General features: G+C 45.9%; 1 protein-coding gene across 2 annotated transcripts in view; it reads right to left on the bottom strand.

The window, feature by feature from the left end:
* The window catches only part of LOC134072430 (solute carrier family 66 member 2), a 28785-nt gene extending 12976 nt beyond the window's left edge, over nt 1-15809 (bottom strand). The window contains exons 1-4 of one of the 2 annotated variants that reach the window (XM_062529123.1): nt 14786-15809; nt 14459-14592; nt 12660-12710; nt 3104-3320 (exon numbers count right to left, since the gene is read on the bottom strand). In XM_062529123.1, coding sequence (XP_062385107.1) covers nt 3104-3320; nt 12660-12710; nt 14459-14592; nt 14786-14988 — 605 coding nt within the window. In that variant the 5' untranslated portion in view covers nt 14989-15809. The remainder of the gene's footprint in view (nt 1-3103; nt 3321-12659; nt 12711-14458; nt 14593-14785) is intronic. The other variant, XM_062529124.1, reaches the window with a different exon arrangement.
* Between the last annotated feature and the right edge of the window lie 2547 nt (nt 15810-18356).

Below are 18356 nucleotides of genomic sequence, written 5' to 3'. Positions count from 1 at the left end.
TAGAGAAACTTTTAGAGACAGTTGAATCAGTATTCAGAGCATCTGTTTTCTTATACTATGTCAAAAGCAACCTTAACTTTTGTTTGCCTTGACATATTTGTATCATGTATGTTCGCTAAACTTTTATTCTTTTTAATGTTGCAATATTCAACTGCACTTGCGGTTCAGCTGTGCACACGCAATTGGCGTTGTAGAGGGGGTGGGGACGGGCGGTGATGAACGCTGTTAGCGTAATGAAGTGACAGCTTAGTAAATTCCGCGCAATATAGTAAAGCACAGCGTTCGCATTCTGCACATACAAAAAACACGGTATTAGCGCTGTCATAGTACATCTGGCCCTGAGAGAGTCAGGAAGGAGACACAGAGAGAGTCAGACAGGAGACAGAGAGATAGAGTCAGAGAACTAGAGAACGAGAGAGTGAGAGTGAGAGTGAGAGTGAGAGTGAGAGTGAGAGTGAGAGTGAGAGTGAGAGTGAGAGTAAGAGTGAGACAAAGAGGCAGAGCAGGCCAAGAACAGGGGAAAAGACGAGGAAGAAGGGGCATGCTGAGGGCCACTCGAGTGAGGGCAGTAAATTAGCCGTGGCTGCCACCGAGCAGCCGTCACGTTGCCGAGTATTAGAATGCACCGCAGCCACTTTAGGCACTGTAATTAGGACTGGTTTACTGCCAGCCAAAAGCTCCCGTCCCACTGAAATGTAATGGGGGGAAAAAAGGGTTGAATAAAGGGCTGGATGAAGGGTCTGTTTATTCAAATGAACACACACACAAAACAATTTGTCGGCATTTCACAGACAGAGACGAGGATTTATAACTTTAAATGCCGCAATTTTCTTCACATTCTTCATGGTCACGGCACTGCACTGCACTTTCAGTGATGAGACGCTGGGGGCATTCATTTTCTTTCTCATACCAAGAGACTATTTGGAGCTGGGAGAGTATGCAATGGTAATGGCATAGTGTTGTCTGGCGGAGGATTACTGCACATTCACCTGAGGTAATAGCATCAATTTACAGGCCATCATCCCCAGATATGTCAGACAAAACTTGCATTACAGGAGAGGGAGGAGAGAGAGAGAGAGAGAGAGAGAAGAGAGAGAGAGAGAGAGAGAGAGAGAGAGAGAGAAACAGAGACCGAGAACAGAGACCGAGACCGAGAGATATGTTGATTTAGAGACGAAGAAAGTGAAGCATAATATTTGAAGGGAGAGCAGAGGGAGTCATTGGCAAAGTAATCCATTTACAGACTCCATAATCACAGATAATTCTGTGACATTTAGCTCTAGTGAAATTTCAGATGTGAAGCCAGTTGAAAACTTTTTTTAAACAATGAAATAAATTATTAATAAATCATTAGGTGTAATGAATGAACAGAAACAAGTTCATGTGGATCCTTTTTCCTTTGCAGTGAATATTCCCTTTCTACACTTCCTTCATCTCAAGGAGGTTATGGGAAATGTAGATGTAGTTAAATGTGAAGGCCACTGGGGTCCTCATAACATGGCTCTCCCAGGCCCTGAAGTGACCCTGTTTAATCATGCAGTAATGACTGATGGGAAATGGTGCTGACCGCCTGTGTGTGTGTGTGTGTGTGTGTGTGTGTGTGTGTGTGTGTGTGTGTGTGTGTGTGTCGCTCGCTGAGTCCCCTATGCCCTTCAGCACATTAAACTGCCCCCATTAGCCAGCACACATGGAGCCATTATACCACAACTACAGCAATGCTAACATTTATTGTCCTCGTTAGCGTACTAATCTACATAGCATTTGTTACACTCCCACAACATTAGGGCCTTTCCTCGTCATACGATGTAGTAATAACTACTGTATCTTAGGTCTTCAGGATGATTACTCGTCACTGACAATATCTTGCCCTGTGGGTGGAGAGGCTGAGAGCCATTTCAAAACATCAGTGTTATTTCAAGGAGTGAGAAAAACGAGTGTTTCTCAAGCAAGAGTAAAAACAAAGCGAATCAGCTAGCGCCCGAGCTATTGTGAAGGGCACGGACGGGCCACGTGCGGTCTAGTGAGCACGTCAATACGATCTCTGTGCTGATAGATGGTTCCGGAAGACTCCCCGGGGCACTCTTGTCTCCGGGGCGCCCTCGCCGCCCTCGACTGCTAAACGCGGAACACTAATCTTCTGAGGCCACTCCTGAGGGGGGGGAGGCGGCGGCGGCACGCAAGGCGAGGCCCAGAGACCTTTTCAAACACAGGTACATCTGCTCTGATCTTCTGATGGATAATTACAGCGTGGGTGGGTGGGTATGCGTGCGTGTGTGTGCGTGTGTGTGTGTGTGTGTGTGTGTGTGTGTGTGTGTGTGTGGTGGAGGGGGGGGGGGGGGGGGGGGATTTGTGGGGTTGCTGTCACATGGTTTCCCCGCGGCAGAACTTTGAGTCTTCATTAAATCAAAGGGTAAAACAAGGAGAGCTTTGAGACAGAGAAAGAGAGAGGGAGAGAGAGAGAGAGAGAGAAAGAAAGAGAGAGAGAGAGAGCGAGAGAGAGAGAGAGAGAGAGAGAGAGAGAGAGAAAGAGTGTGTGTGTGTGTGTGTGTGGGCACAGGTGTTTCATTAAAAAAGAAGAGGCAGGGGGCGTGGAGGTTTAGCGGAGCACCAAAAGAGCCTACAGACAGGAGTGAGGAAAAGCATTCTACTCTACTAAACAAGCACAGCATCTACAGAAGTGTGTGTGTGCGCATGTGTGCGTGTGTGTGTGTGTGTGTGTGTGATAGTCTTGCCTTCCATATAAAGGGTGTTCTACAACCTCTGCCTGTAAGTGTACATTTGTGCCAACAATTCGTTTTTATCAACAGTTTCAAACAACAGTCTCGTCCATGAAAAAGGTGTTCTGTTCAGGTACTTATTCTACAGATCATGCATTTCCGAGTGTGCTGCATGCTTTAGTACAGTAATTTCCCGCATATACTGTAAGCCGCAATGTGTGTAAGCCGCAGGACAGCGTTTTATGCAAGTTAAAAGAAACAAAACCATATTAACACCGTATTAACTGCCCGCCTCTATTAACCTCATACTGTAGCTGAAGAAATGTAGCAAAATCAATGTATAAGCCGCGGCTAATAGTCGAGTATGCCATATATGCACTGCTCACCTCATGCCCTCTGTGGACTTGTTCTGGTAGTTGCAGTAGAGCTGGGGGGTGCCCAGCATGGCCTCGGTGAACACGGCCAGGAAGCCCAGGCTCTCCACGAACACGTCCGAGTCCAGCAGCAGGTAGGTGACGTAGGCGGCCACCGCCGTGAAGGCCACCACGCACTGCAGGTAGTCGGCGAAGCGGCTCCACGACCAGAAGTAGCCCCAGTCAAAGTCTGAACGAGAAGAGTTCGCCGTAACAGATCAGCTCATCATCATACACAATGCATACATACTGTAAGCATCTACCGACATATATATATATCATGCAAACAATCTTATAGCACAGTGTGCTCAATGAATGTGTGAAGGGGATGCATAGATGTCAATATGAATGAACAAATACAATGGCTGGGGTTAGAGTTTCAATGGATGAAGAGTACAGCGTCCCTTAACAGGTGTTAAGACGCGATTCAGTCCAACTGAATTGTTACTGAATGAACTGTTACAAACCACTTCACAGACACCAGGATGTGATCACATCAGAGAAGAAGCACAGAAGCCAGAATAAACCTTAAAACAACAGGACGGAACAGTTCCATTCTATCAGATAGGAAAGATATGTAGGGATAGCCTTCCCTACAGACAGCACTGAACAACACTACAAGGATACACCAGGGCTCAGACTGTACAGATACATTTTTCACCCAGATTTTCTCCATTCTGTTAATCACACTCATATTCTTCTGGTAGTACAAGGCCAGACTCCCTACTCCTGCTCCTACTCCTGCTCCTGCTCCTACACCAGATCACATTGGTTTCCACTCCAGCTGTGAAACGTGGGAAATGAGACTCAGGACACTGCTAGGATTTAAGATAATCCTTTAGAAGATAATCCATTTATCGGGTCCTAAAACTGAGAAATATAAAAAGGTCATATGAAGGAGATTCTGACCTGTACTGTGAGAAAGACCCTGAACCCCTCAGTAGGTTCAGTGAACGGACAATCAAAACCATCAACACAAGAGCTGAGAGTTGACACCCGGAGGGGTAATCCACACTGCCAATTAACCCATCTGGGAACCAAAAAGATTCTGGTATATTTCATCAGGATGGAACATCGACTTTTGAAGTGATTCAATCAAGTGTATACTCTAAAAATTTCCGACGAGAGACATTTCTCCACCCTGCTCCGCCCTTAATGATCTCTGGACTGTCAGAGAAGTGGGCTCTCTCTCTACGCCTGCATCCAGCACGGGACCTCGTCGTCAGGTCAGCGAGTTCTCAGCACACCGGGGGAAAGGAGACCGGGGCGGCTTGAGCAGAACCAGAATAATCCACCGCGCCAATTATCTGCGCCCCTGTGAGCCGAGAAACTGGCCAGGTATAAGCCTCGGGCCCCGTCCCTCCACCCTCAGAGTCAAGGCTCGCCCCCACCACAGCACAGGGCAGGGCAGGTATAAGCCTCGGGCCCCGTCCCTCCACCCTCAGAGTCAAGGCTCGCCCCCACCACAGCACAGGGCACAGATGCTAACGCACCAGTGCACAACACCAACACCTCACCTCAACACAACTAGATTATGCATTGCATACAGGAGGCTTAACAAACGCAAAAAATCTATGTTTCATTAGTTACAAATGACTGAAGCCTCATCCAGTAAAAAACATATACGCTTTTTATGCTGAAATCAATACTTGCAAAAAGCTACCCTGACATGACCCTATTGACATCGGCACTCTGGCCCCCTCTAGAGGCTTTTAAGCTCATAATTCTCCTGTCATACTATACAAATCAAGACAAGTTGTGCTTACTTAAATGTTAGTGATGGCGATTAAACGGGTTCACAGAAAAACAATCAGTCTAAAAGCAGTGTGAACAGAAGACACTTCTTCAAGTTCAATCAAAGGTGAATCTCAGTAGGGCACGGCCAAGAGGTCCTCATTTTTGGTGGAGTTGTACATCTTCAGGAGTTCAATTACTCTACACTGGGCTCAACATTCAGAGAACTACTGCCCCCCAGGTAGGTTTTAACGAATCAGAAGGTTTTCGATTTTGCCACCTCTTCCAACGTTTGGTTCCGGGGCAGGTGGATAAGAATCAGCTGCTGACTCGGCAGGTCTCTGCATGAGAGAAAAGGAACTCAGAAGCGTTCGGGTAGAAAATAAGTTTTACATCGACTGCGAGGCAGAGGCAGTTTAACTGATCCAAACGACCTTGTTTCATTGATATCTTTAAGCCTCATTTGGTCTCATAAAGGAAAACCCTCCATGAACTCAAAATGAAACAATGACAAAATTACAAAAAAAAACAACAACAACAAAAAACATATTAAAGGATTTGGGGGGGGCTTGGATGAAGAGTGAAAGCCCCAACACAGCAGGGGAGACCCCCACATAACAACAGCCTCCCAAACCCATGTTAAATTAATAAGGGACTCGCTCTATCCAATCACTGAATCTGCCACCCGTGGAGATCTCTGGCTATAGATCCCAGAACAGTGCTGAGGGCCGAAAAAGCAGAATTCGGCTGGAAAGGATCGATAAGCAGAACAGAGGAATGCCTGTTTGTATATGTCTTTTTTTTTCTGTCGTCGTTGTTGTTTTTATTGCGGTTACTTAGACTGTCGTGTTTTATTATCTTCAGTGATCTCTATAAAGCCATTAGCGCCCCTGCGCTACTTGAAAGAGCATGTTCAATATCTATAACGGTATGAGAGGACAAACGACAGAAAAGAGAAAAGAGAGAGAGAGAAAGAGGGAGGAATATTACAGAACAAACAAAAGGGGGGATGGGGGGGGGGGGACGCCAAACTCCCCCAATTCAAAATGACATTACGGAAGACGGGGAAAGTGCACAGAGCAAACTCAATCAGCACTAAGAGGGAAAGAGACCTGACATGGCTGCTCTCAAATGAGATTCCAATGGCATCCCATTCCCCGTGCTGCTCCGCGCCCCTCTCCCCCTTTCAGTCACCCCAATTAGCTTACCCAGAATCAGATTTACTTTCCGCCACTGCGGGGCGAAAAGCGGATATAGTGTTTATTTTTCATTACCAGGATGCAATAGCCCTTATTGCAGTTAAAGGCCTCACCCCCATAAAGATATTGGCTTCCAGGCAGCTTACACTGTCGAAACAGGTAGGACCTACCAAGGAAAGCTGATGTGAGGTTTGAGGGGAGAGGAAAAAGCTAAAGGGTCTTAACATTTCACTGACAGTCCTTCACAATGTCTTAACTGGCCTGAAGGGGAAATTAAAAAAAAAAGTTCATTTTGCCATTTCAGCGATAATCAGTTCTGACTTCTGACTCAATTATCCTTTCACATGTACTGTTGTGGAAGTGAAGACTAAAGACTTGCTCACTGACATTTCGTAACAACGCAAAATTGACATATTGATAGTGGAAACTACTGGTATTTCACCTGACATTTCTGGCTCGGTTCAATTACGGCTTTTGTTCCTGAGGGTAGTCAAACAATCAAAAGCTCTTTCTCTCACACACACTGTGTGAGTGAGTGAGTGAGTGAGTATGTGTGTGTGTGTGTGTGCATCTGGATAGCACTTGAAAAGCACTGCAACAGTTACCTCATCAAAGGTAACAGTTGACAAGGAAAAAGCAGATCATATAGTCACAACCACCATGACAAACATTTTTCTAACCGCCTCCAACAATGAGCAGGTGTTATTTCACACTAAACAACTGAACAGGTTTCCATGGGTTTGTATCCACTGTAGAGATGGGGATTTAGTCTCATTTGGCCTCATATGGTCACTGCACCCAATGTTCCAGTATCAAAGCCAAGACCAGTGGCACTAAACTGGCATCTATTGGCAACACAAAAGACAATCCTCATCTGTCTCGCTCCAATATCTACACGCAGACGCAAGGGCGGGCACACACACACACACACACACACACACACACACACACACACACACACACACACACACACACACACACACACACACACACACACACACACACACACACACACACACACACACACACACACACACACACACACACACACACACACACACACACACACACACACACACACACAGAGCTGGAGCCTGTTAAACTCATCCTGGGATTAAGGTGGCAGCACTGCGGGAGTAGCCGTGAGTGATATGGCACGTCGCTGGCTGCGCTAGCATCTGGACCTCACTGATAACAGCCAGAGCCTGAGAGGGGGGGGGAGGGGGCACACACCAGCGACCGCTGCCCACACCGGACACACAGAGTTGGGCACGGGGGTAAACCCACAGCCCCTTCCACTGGAAACCTTTGCCGGTCGGTGCTGGATTAACTTGCGCTGTGAGGAGCATCCACCCCAGAGGCACTGGCCAGATTGACTGTGAGCGCACAGCTGACACCTCCTGTCATAGTCTGAGTCCGAGTGCCTTATGATCCAAGACACCGAGATGTGTGTGAGACACTAAAGTGTGTGTGTTTGTCACATGCATTTTGATGTTATGCGAAGTGAGAGAAATCTGAACTGACATTGACAAATAAATTGTCTACTGGAGATAATATTCAGCTTCTACTGATGGCAGATTGCTGGAAGCAGCACTTCCACTCTCCCACTACACTTCAGGGAATGAACTGCTAGCTTCCAAGCTACAATTAAACACTAAACTCCTCGTGCCCTCTGCAACTGTCTACAATAAAAGTCAATTATCTGGAACATTCCATCATCTCCATTCAAAGAACACATTAATATGTCAGGGTGGGGGGGGGGGAATGTTTTACGATCACTTCATGAGGAAACCCAGAGAGCACCAGTCCCCTGCTTTAAAACCACACCTGTTTTCCACACAGCACACGCAGTGCTGTTCGACACGGCAGACCTCAGAGACAGCTCTGGACTCTACACACACACACACACGCAGCCCGCCAGGACGAGAGTGCCTTTGTTTGTGTCGGTGCACCGCGCCATGGAATCACAAAACACACACACAGCACTTCAGGTGCCATTGTGTTGTCACTCTAATACCAGCCATGGCACGTGTACAGTGTGTGTGTGTGCACTGTACATGTGTGTGTGTGTGTGTGGGGGGGGGATGACAGAGATGTTTGTAGTCTTTGTGTGATTGCCAACACGGAGCAATTCTCCCTCTCCTCCTCTCTCTCTCTCCCTCTCTCCCTCTCTCATCCTTGCCAGCAGGGTGGCGAGTGGGCATGGATCTGGCACTGCTTTCAAACGGGTCCTCCCCGCTGTGCCCTCCTCTCTCAGCGGGAGGCTGCGAAACTGGCTACGGCCACGGGCGAGTGTGTGTGGGCAGAGAGTGGACGCAGTGAGGTGCCCGCTCCCAGGCACCAGAACACGGTCAGGTGGCTCTCTCCACTCCCAACCCCCCCCCCCCACACACACACACCTCTCCACAACTGCAATCACACCAATGCCACATTTAGACTGGGTGGTTACATCGGCACTTCTGCACTCTTCTCGCACTTCAATTGAACACAGCTCTATCCTAGTGTGACTGACTGCAGCTTGGAAGAAATCCTTCTCTTTCCAGACAGAGCACAGTTCTCATGAGAGCACATAAACCCCTTGGCTGATACAACGGGTCATAACCATTCCTAATAATCTCATAATAATCCTTTCAAACGTGGTAAAAAAAAACGCACCAGTGTATATTCAGATAGATTCACTTTTTAATACGGCACCAGAACAACTTTACAACTTAAAAGCTGAATCTAGAGCATATACAATACCATATGCCGTCCCCTTTTACCTACTGTTAGTCCAGCTAACTGCATACTGTCTGTACTCACATCAAACACAGCGAGAGGCCACATCAAAAACATTACGAATTTAAGGACCACTTCTCAACAAAAACCATGCTTCCTCACTGTACAGCCAGACACAGTGGCTATGGTCTTACGTGATCTCACGGATCACTGAGCCTCCAGGTGCCACAGACGATTGGGGAGCAGCTCAGCCACTTTAATGCCCCATAAACAGAGTTGACAGTGTGGACCGCGTGAAGCCTAATTCTCCGTCAACTCCGCCGGGCATTATCCACACCTCAGTGGAGGGCCAGGAGGCCAGGAGCCTGCATTGGCACGACCGAGAACCACTACAACGGTGCAAGTGGCATAATAAAGTCCCTTATCGGAGAGTCTCCTGACAAGCCTCTCACCTGCTCCATCATAAAAGGTGGGGGCACCGTCATTTTCACAGCTCGCTGGCGGTGCATTTGGAATGGGAATTATGCTGTAATAGCCCTAATCTATGTTATCTCCTCGACGATTTCATTGGACCCGGCTAAGCAATGGCCCAGCTTCGTGAATCAGAAGATTAAGATGCTATCAGATGGAGAAACTCAATTCATATCTCACAGGAGTAGAGCCACACACACACACACACACACACACACACACACAGTCACAAACAAATACACACACACACACACAGAGAGCGTGGCGCCTCTGTAGATGGCTGACGAGACAAAAGTCAATTGAAACACTCCCAGAACACTACACCAAGGCAGAGACACATTAGTTTCAATAAACACATTACGTTTCAGTCACTTCCTCCCATCTCTCTCTCTCGCTCTCTCTCTCTGTCTCTTTTTTCCCTCTCACTCCCCCTCTCTCCCTACACAGCAATCAAATGGTAATTGTGGTTGGCACAGAGGACCTGCAGAGATAATGTGGCACAGGCTCCTGCATACATGGGAGGGCTGTGCCGTTTGTGCGTGCTATTGTGTTTGTCAGAGGAGAAAGCTGAATGGGGGGGGGGGGGGGCTACGAATTGTTTTGGAACACACAAGCCCGCTGGGGCCACGCCTTCTGGCCAAAAATATCTGGCCAGTCTGAAGCTGTAGCATGCATACATGGATACGCACACATACTGAACGCACACGTGCACACACATGCATACACAGAACAAAAACAAACTGTGTTTCCCCCCCAAGTCTGTGTCACACGTTACGCACCTTTCCTGTGTGTGCCTGTGTGTGAAGACCTGTGATTATACTGTGCCTGTGCAAGCTTGCGCACATACAGTACGAACAGAAGGGGGTCAGATTAACGAGAGCCGCTGGCCAGCGCATAAATTGGTCGGCGGCGATCAGTCAGTGTCCAGAACAGGCCTCAGCACCACTGCTCGGAGCGTTCCTTTTGACCCGAGAATGGATTACAACTAAAAACAATTACTCTCTCCCTGTGGCGTCTCTTTCTGTCCATCAATACGCGCACACACATGCACATACACACAAACACAGGTACACACACACACACACACAAAGAGTTGCAATTAGGGGGACATGGCTTTCTGTCAAATCTAATGAGGTAAGGCAGGAAGAGGGAAAATCGATTGAAAGGCCGAACCAGCGAGCAGTGAACACCCACTGGAGACAATGTGTGTCTATGTTTGTGTATGCATGCATGGATGCATGCCTGACCCTGTGTGTGTGTGTGTGTGTGTGTTTTCACAAGTAAAAGAGGCATTCAACTTGAAAGTGTGTGCATTTCCCAAGCTCTTCACATCTTTTAATCACAGCATGCAACATCCACATCACCACTAGGGGGCTTCAAATGGGCAAGAGACCAGTCAGCACAGGGATTTGCCATGAGAGGCCTGGGCTGGAAAGATGGAGAGACTATGGCAAGAGGATAAAGATGCATATATATAATTTCTCTTACTGAGCTAGGTCTGCTTCTAGTGTCTACTATTTTTCTTATCAGTTTTCCATCCACTTAGGGACTAAGGCCCCTTCTCAACCTCTCTCCTCAATCCTCGGTCCTCCGACCCGTTCCCACTGATCTATAACTAACACTGGATAGATAGACTATTCCATTGTTGCCGCGCCATCATTCTTTATAGATCAGTGGGAATGAGCCGGAGTACCAAGGAAGGAAGGAAGGAAGGGAGGGAGGGAGGATGGATAAAAAGACTAATGAGAAGAGCCCCGTCATCCCTGAACCACTCCTTCCCACGTTAAACCTTCAGAAAAGGCTGAGACTGACACAACAGCCATGGAGCACGATGGGGGGGAAGAGGGGGAACCAGCAAAACACACGCACAACTCACAGACCAAATACTCCAAAAATCCCCACAATAACGCCGGCGTGTTCTCCAACCTTATAGGCTTTCACTGCCATCTAGTGTCCCATTCCATTTTAGTTTTAGAATCAACATCCAGCACAAGAACTGGTTTATCTCAACTCATTTCACTCAGCCTAAAGTCTAATGTAAAGCCAATTTTAGTACAGAACCAGAAGAGTAATTCTATCAAACAGTGACTCAGGCGGATGAAGGTATCACTTAAATATCTCGCATTTGACCCCTGATTGAACCAGTAACACAGATGCAAACAGCACAACAGGCAAAACCAAGCAAAGAGGAGCAACCACTGTTCACAGGCATCAGGAGAGTCTCCTCAGCCGACGGGTCAGACAGAGGCCCCTTTCAAGCATGCACGCATTGTGAGCGCTCCTACCAGCGGTGAATTACCCAAGTTAAGAATGGCATCCGTCAGTCAGCGTGCGCATGAGAATGTGTGTGTTTTTTTCCCCTGCAGTCCCAGTTAGCTTTAGTTTATGTCGCATCCAAAGCAAAGCTTAAACAAGTTATTCTTCATTCATAGAGCATGTCTCACTGCTTGCAATACATAGCCATAACAGTTGTCAGTTGGTGCAAACAAGGCCTTCAATATGTGAAACATTCACATGCAAAACGCGTATTTTTAAGATCGAACACAGACATAACAAGGGAGCCTGTAGAGTACTGAGATTAAATGTCATTCAAGGTCACTGTCCATGCATACACTTCTGCGCACGCACGCACTCTCTCTCTCTCTCTCTCTCTCTCTCTCTCTCTCTCTCTCTCTCTCTCTCTCTCTCTCTCTCTCTCTCTCTCTCTCTCTCTCTCTCTCTCTCTCTCTCTCTCTCTCTCTCTCTCTCTCTCTCTCTCTCTCTCTCTCTCTCTCTCTCTCTCTCTCTCTCTCTCTCTCTCTCTCTCTCTCTCTCTCTCTCTCTCTCTCTCTCTCTCTCTCTCTCTCTCTCTCACACACACACACACACACACACACACACACACACACACACACACACACACACACACACACACACACACACACACACACACACACACACACACACACACACACACACACACACACACACACTGTACATTATTCTTACCAGCATGCAAGTGAGCATCAGCAATTTCTAACTACCACATAGAAGTGAGCTAAAGCGGTCATGCATGCAATCAATGGCACATTCTCATGCTCAGTAGAGTATATGCAAAAGTGAAATGAAGCAAGCTGAGAGATTCATCAGGCTTTCTGACTTGGGAGGCACATGCAGTGGAGATGGCTCCAATAGTGCCAAGCTGGCGGGTGGTGATCAGTTGTGAGTTGGGGTGAGGGTGGCGCCGGTTAGTGTGTGACGGGGTGGCACAGAGAGAGCGCCAACCCTGGACCATGCGGAAGTTAGGTGACCAAAGCGGAACTGGAGACGAGGGCACAGTGTGTGGGGAAGAGGGGGTGAGATGGGGGTGGGGTTTGGGGGAGGGGGATGACCTTGGCGCCGTTTGGCAAAGCAGAAACGGTACATACCCAAAAAGAGCTTCTTGGGGAGTTTGATCTCCTCATCCTTAATGTCTGAAGCTACAGACACAAGACACACAAAAAAATGAGAAATAGAGAACAGAAAAGAGAAAAAGAAAAGAGAGGGAAGTTGAAAGAAGAGAGGTTGGTCTTTCACATGACCCCAGCAGAACGTGTGTGTGTGCATGTGCGTGCGTGCGTGTGGGTGTGTGTATGCGTGAGAGAGTGCTTATGTTTTAAAGTGAGTGCATAATTACTGGCCAACGAGAACTGACTGCACCTGCAAATCATGATTCGTACGAGACATGGACTAACAGGTTTTTCCACTGTAAAACACATTTTATAGGACTACTCTTTAACAAGGCTCTTTCACTTACTCCCTAACCGTTATAGGGTTTGTTAAACTTTAAAATGGCCTTAGGGTCATTGACCCCCCTCTTCAGAGGAACTGGTTTCAAGGAAAGATTAATCATTCTAGTGGGCTTTTCTGCTCAGTGTACATGTTTGCACTGATTGACTGTCCCTCCTCTCTACAACTGTGAAACTATTTTTCCATTCAATGTGACAAATATTACATGTGATTTTAGCACCTATCTATCTGTATGGCCACTATGCCACTGATAACATACTCAGAATGCCATCTGCCGGCTGAGGTCAGCGCAGTCATGTGACATAACAAGAGAGCCCCCTTACACAACGCGGCTCCTCTGCTTGCCTAATCTCCTCATAGATCATCGTTTAAGCCCGAGAGGAGGGGAAAAACAAAGTCAAATCCCTGCTGATTACTGCAACCAGAGCCCCACCCTGAAGCACCACCTCTCCCTCCATCTGCACGCATACATCCTCCGTCTGCTCCCTGGGGTGACAGGAGACTGTACCCCGCCTATGTACTGCGGAAGTTAGATAGGTGGTGCGTGTGTGAATAAAGGGGTTGCAGAGGCTGCCGGACATGGTGACAGATTTGGAGTGTGATCAAACGGGGCACGGCACAAGAGAGGTCCCTGATGGGACTGCATTGCTGCCTTTTCAGACAACCGTGAAATCAACTGAAGTTTAAAAGGTTATCTCCCCCTTCTGTCTCTTTTTCTCTCTCTCTCTCCCTGTCTCTACATTCGTGTTTTCCTTTTCCTGGTGTGTTCTTGTCCCACGAGGCCCACTTGGCCCAGCCCAGGAGAGGGATCTGGAGACGGTCTGACATGACCAGACCCCAGTAAGGTCGCAGACACATGGACTCACCAGTGTTTTACTTTCTGTCTGCGTTCTGATAGGCTACTGGAAATGGAACCTGCTGCACGGAACACTGACAATACCACCCAGTTTAGTGATCATTCCAACTTACCTTGGCAGATTAAAACGTCAATACTTACATTTCAGTTTCATTCAACTGCAGGATGTAGCTGTTGAACATGATAGGTTCATAGCAGAGTGATGCTTACTTAGCAAACAGTAATGTGTACAAATGAGCTGAGGCCTAAACAGAACTTCAAAGGGAATGTGGGGCTTTCTTCTGAGACTATTGAATTATAGAGGTTATTTGATGTATCTTGACCACAGATCTTTGTCCAGACCCATAACCCAAACAAATATTTGTCACATGGCAACATCATGCCAGGAAGGAGTTACTCAAATACTAGTGTGTGGACACGGAAACATCTGTTGTAAAACAAGCGCACACACACACACACACACACACACACACACACACACACACACACACACACACACACAATGTGCAAGACTGTATTTCTTCACACACCTAAGACAGGCTGTAAAGCAATAAAGATGGGCTGTATGACGGGTGGACTGACCTGTGAAAGAGCGGCGTTTTGTGTTCAGCTCGGCTGTCACGCGGACATCAGTGCACAGGTTCAGCATGACCAGCATGGTGACAATCATGATGATGCTCTGCCACAACAGGGGGGTCTCAAAGTACCGCCCAAACCTAGCGAGAGACACACAGAGATTTAGTCTTGATGAGCAAGAGCTGCTTTTCAGATCATTTGAACTTCCCTTTCAGGTGATGAAACTTTTTCACTCAAACTCATTTTATGTGTATGAAGTTAGTAGAAGAACCAGATTTGACCACTCTAGAAAGCTCTGAACACAAAATGAAGCTCTGAACACAAAATGATTACCTGAAGAGTATTCTTAAAATATTGGCTACGAGGAGAACAAGGCAAACATAGGTGGAGAATCCCTCAGCATTCTGAGTCCGCTTGATCTCCCTGTATTGAGGAATGTATGGCACCACCCCACCAAATATGATGGCTGTGGCAGCTGTCCAGGTGACGAGCAGATTGACAATGTGCATGGTCTGTTGAAAGACTTCATCTTCCATTGTAGTACTGTCGCTCAGGGGCTCGGCAGCTTGCAAAATTCTTTATTTTTCCCCAAAGAGTGTTGCTTGAATGACTTTTCTTTGAAAACCGAGGGTCAGTTGTATCATGCCTAGTGCAGCATGTAGATACACACCGACAAGGTATTCGAAAAGAGTAGGCTACCCCAATCAAATGCTTGAAACAAATCAATTTGTTAAAGCGGAAATGTCAGCTACAGTACACTGTCAAGAAGGTCACAATACCAGAATGTACTTCGAGCTAACTTTGGTGTAAAAACAAAATTGTATGATGTAACCCGTGATTCAAATGGGGTGAATGCAATCTCAATCCAGAAACAAATCCTGGGTTTTAAGACATGAACCTATGTTACGATCGTTAACATGGTAGGAGACTCATACCAAACTAATTTAGGCAATGAGAGCTACCATTACTGAATGTGGCTAGCAAGCTAGCCTAACGTTGCTGTTATGGTATTTCTCTCAAAAAAACTGCCCATACCCAACAGTTGGCAGATTGAGTAAAGATAGGAAGCAACTGTTACTGTTCATCAACGAGATTTGCAGTGAAGAAAAACAATATATTTCCCTGTTGTACTTCCATGGATCTACAGAAGCATCTCGTCGACATAAACAATTCAAGTTATCATTTGATGACCAGCGTTTGCCGTTGTTGTTCATCCGTCATTATATTTATATCCCAAAGGCGTTTTGTGGAGTGAGCTGACCAGTTACTGTCGAATCGTGACAAATTCCCGCTCCCAGTCGTTAAATCACCGCTTAAAAGGTCCCAGCGAAGTGATGAAGCCACTGAGACTTCTCGTTCCAACAGCTGGCGCAGCAGTGCTGCTTCCTCATTGACGCCGGACACGTCAGAACCCTTGACGATCCCATGGTCCTAACACTAGTCGTGTTCACATGCGAAATTGTTTACAACTTCTTCTCGCCTCTTCTTTTAGGTATGCTTCTTCCGAATCCTAATTACACAAGGTTGACATCCGGGGTTAGCGAGATTTTGTGTGTATGCAAATTAGAGCCTTTTTAATGAGATAGGGCCTAATTTGCATATGTAAACATTAAAATATAAAAAAACATGCAATAATTTTTTTCTCATCTTAACACAAGTAATCAACTGAAAAAGTTCCATAGTGATATTATTTAATTTTTGTACCCTATTCACCTGCATCCTATTCGCCTTAATTGCCTATTTATGCCGATTACGCAAATTGCCCAAAGTGCAACTTTCAACTGGTCTGTAAAGGACTGCTGGTAGCTTTGCATGGTAAGTGCTCCCTGGTCACTTGTACTTCGTGCTGACCAAAGAGCAGTGGTGGACAGTAACGAAGTACATGTAATTCGTTACAGTACTTAAGTAGCATATTGATGTATCTGTACTTTACTTAAGTATTTATATTTGGTGAGACTTTGTACTTTGACTTTACTACATTTTTAAGTGAAAATTCGTACTTTTACTCCGTTACGTTTATGAAAACCCTCTCGTTCCATTTTGGCAAAGCGAATCACGTGTCCAAACTGCGTCCTGCACGCACTTCAGTGCGGCCCGCCGAGCATGCATTAGTTTAGATCTGGCCCGCCATGCACTTAGGCTATCATTGGCTTTTCGCTATTTTTGATTTATTTATTTATTTTTCAGCAACGACGTTGTGGTTAACATAGCCTACTGCAAACTAACACTCTTCTTAGAGAACGTTTACATTTACAATGTCAATATCAATGTTACATAGAGATGAAAGCCTACTCTTTGAAATCTCTATTGCAGCAAATCTAATTTTCGTGTTTGTTACTTATAACGTTACTCATAACGTAATTGGGAACGTGTGAGCGTGCATGAAAGGGAGAGAGTGCATTGATAACTGATATCTCCGCTTTATAAAGGGCAGCCACTGAGTGGAGCCGGCAAGAGTCTTAAAGTGACAGTGTACCATTTATAAATTAATCAAACAGCATCATAGTTCTTAACAAATGTATTTTCTACCAATTCTCTTTGTGATTGAAGAATGTATCGTAAATAAATAAATGTTCTTCCTAAATGCTAGGGGGAAGGAAGTATTTGACCCCCTATGTAACCGGAATTTAACACAGGGGCAGGTAGATTTTTATTTTTAAAGGACAGCTATTTCATGGATCCAGGATATATGCATCTGATAAAGTTCCCTTGGCCGTTGGAATTAAAATAGCCCCACATCATCATACCCTTCACCACAGCTAGAGATTGGCATGGTGCTTTTTCCAGTATAGGCCTATTAGCCTGTTTGATTTGCATTGAGCTCAATGAGCATCAAACAGGCTAATAGGTCTACTGGAAAAAGCACCATGGCAATCTGTTTGTTTGCAGTTTGATTTTTACTAATTTTTTGAATTAAGGCATTAAGATCAATTGTCCAATGATGATTTTATATTTCTCTTTTTAGGCAACTTGCATGGTATCAAATACATGTTCTCCCCACTGTAGATAGCTTCTAAGCAAATAGAGAAATGTAAGAAACTATTTGAAGATAGGCATTAGTATTTCGCCTTATATAAGCTGATTTAGCAGGAGCTTTGATATGAAAATGATCAATTATAATTATAATTAAGCCATTAGAACCATAATTCATTGAAGTACTTTTACTTTTAATACTTAAGTATATGTGAAGGCAAATACTTTTATACTTCTACTTAAGTGAAAATTCAAAGTGGGTACTTTCACTTTTACTCAAGTAATATTTGACACAAGGTATCTATACTTTCACTTAAGTACATAATCAATGTACTTCGTCCACCACTGCCAAAGAGTGGTAGGTTCCTCTTTAGGCTGTAAATGATGTTCTCCACTCTTGTAGGCCTGGGGCTGGGCATGGGGTGGAAGCCAACAGACGAGGTGTGTGTGTGTGTGTGTGTGTATGTGTGTGTGTGTGTGTGTGTGTGTGTGTGTGTGTGTGTGTCATCTGTGACATCCCAGTGGCGGTGAGGCTGGTTCAGGTGGCTCCAGTTTCGCCCTGCCTGACCCTGCCGTTCTCTGCTCATGGCGTTCCTGAGTGTCTGATTGTATGTGTTTGTGTACCGGCTCAGCCTTGTCTTTTGTTTCGCCATTTGTTTGTTGGGTGTTTTTTTGTGCCAGTTGTGTATAGTCCAATTTGGTTTGTTGCCCTTGTTTGTGAAGTTTTATTTGTTATTTTTAATGTGTTTAACAGGCTGTCAAATGTGGGTATCTCCCTTTAGTGGTCGCTACTCCCTTCCTTGTGTGCTGTGCAGTGTAGTACTGTTAAAGCAACACTAAAGAGTTTTTCGTACCTGAACGTAATGTTTCCAAAATCATTTCAGCGGTGAACAGCACTTCTGCATTGACTTCGCGGCCCTCTATTAGCTAT

Source organism: Sardina pilchardus, chromosome 24 (genome assembly GCF_963854185.1).
Source record: "Sardina pilchardus chromosome 24, fSarPil1.1, whole genome shotgun sequence".
Taxonomy (NCBI): Eukaryota; Metazoa; Chordata; class Actinopteri; order Clupeiformes; family Clupeidae; genus Sardina; species Sardina pilchardus.
Note: the sequence above shows the minus strand (reverse complement) of the source record. Positions and strands in the feature narration are given on the sequence as shown.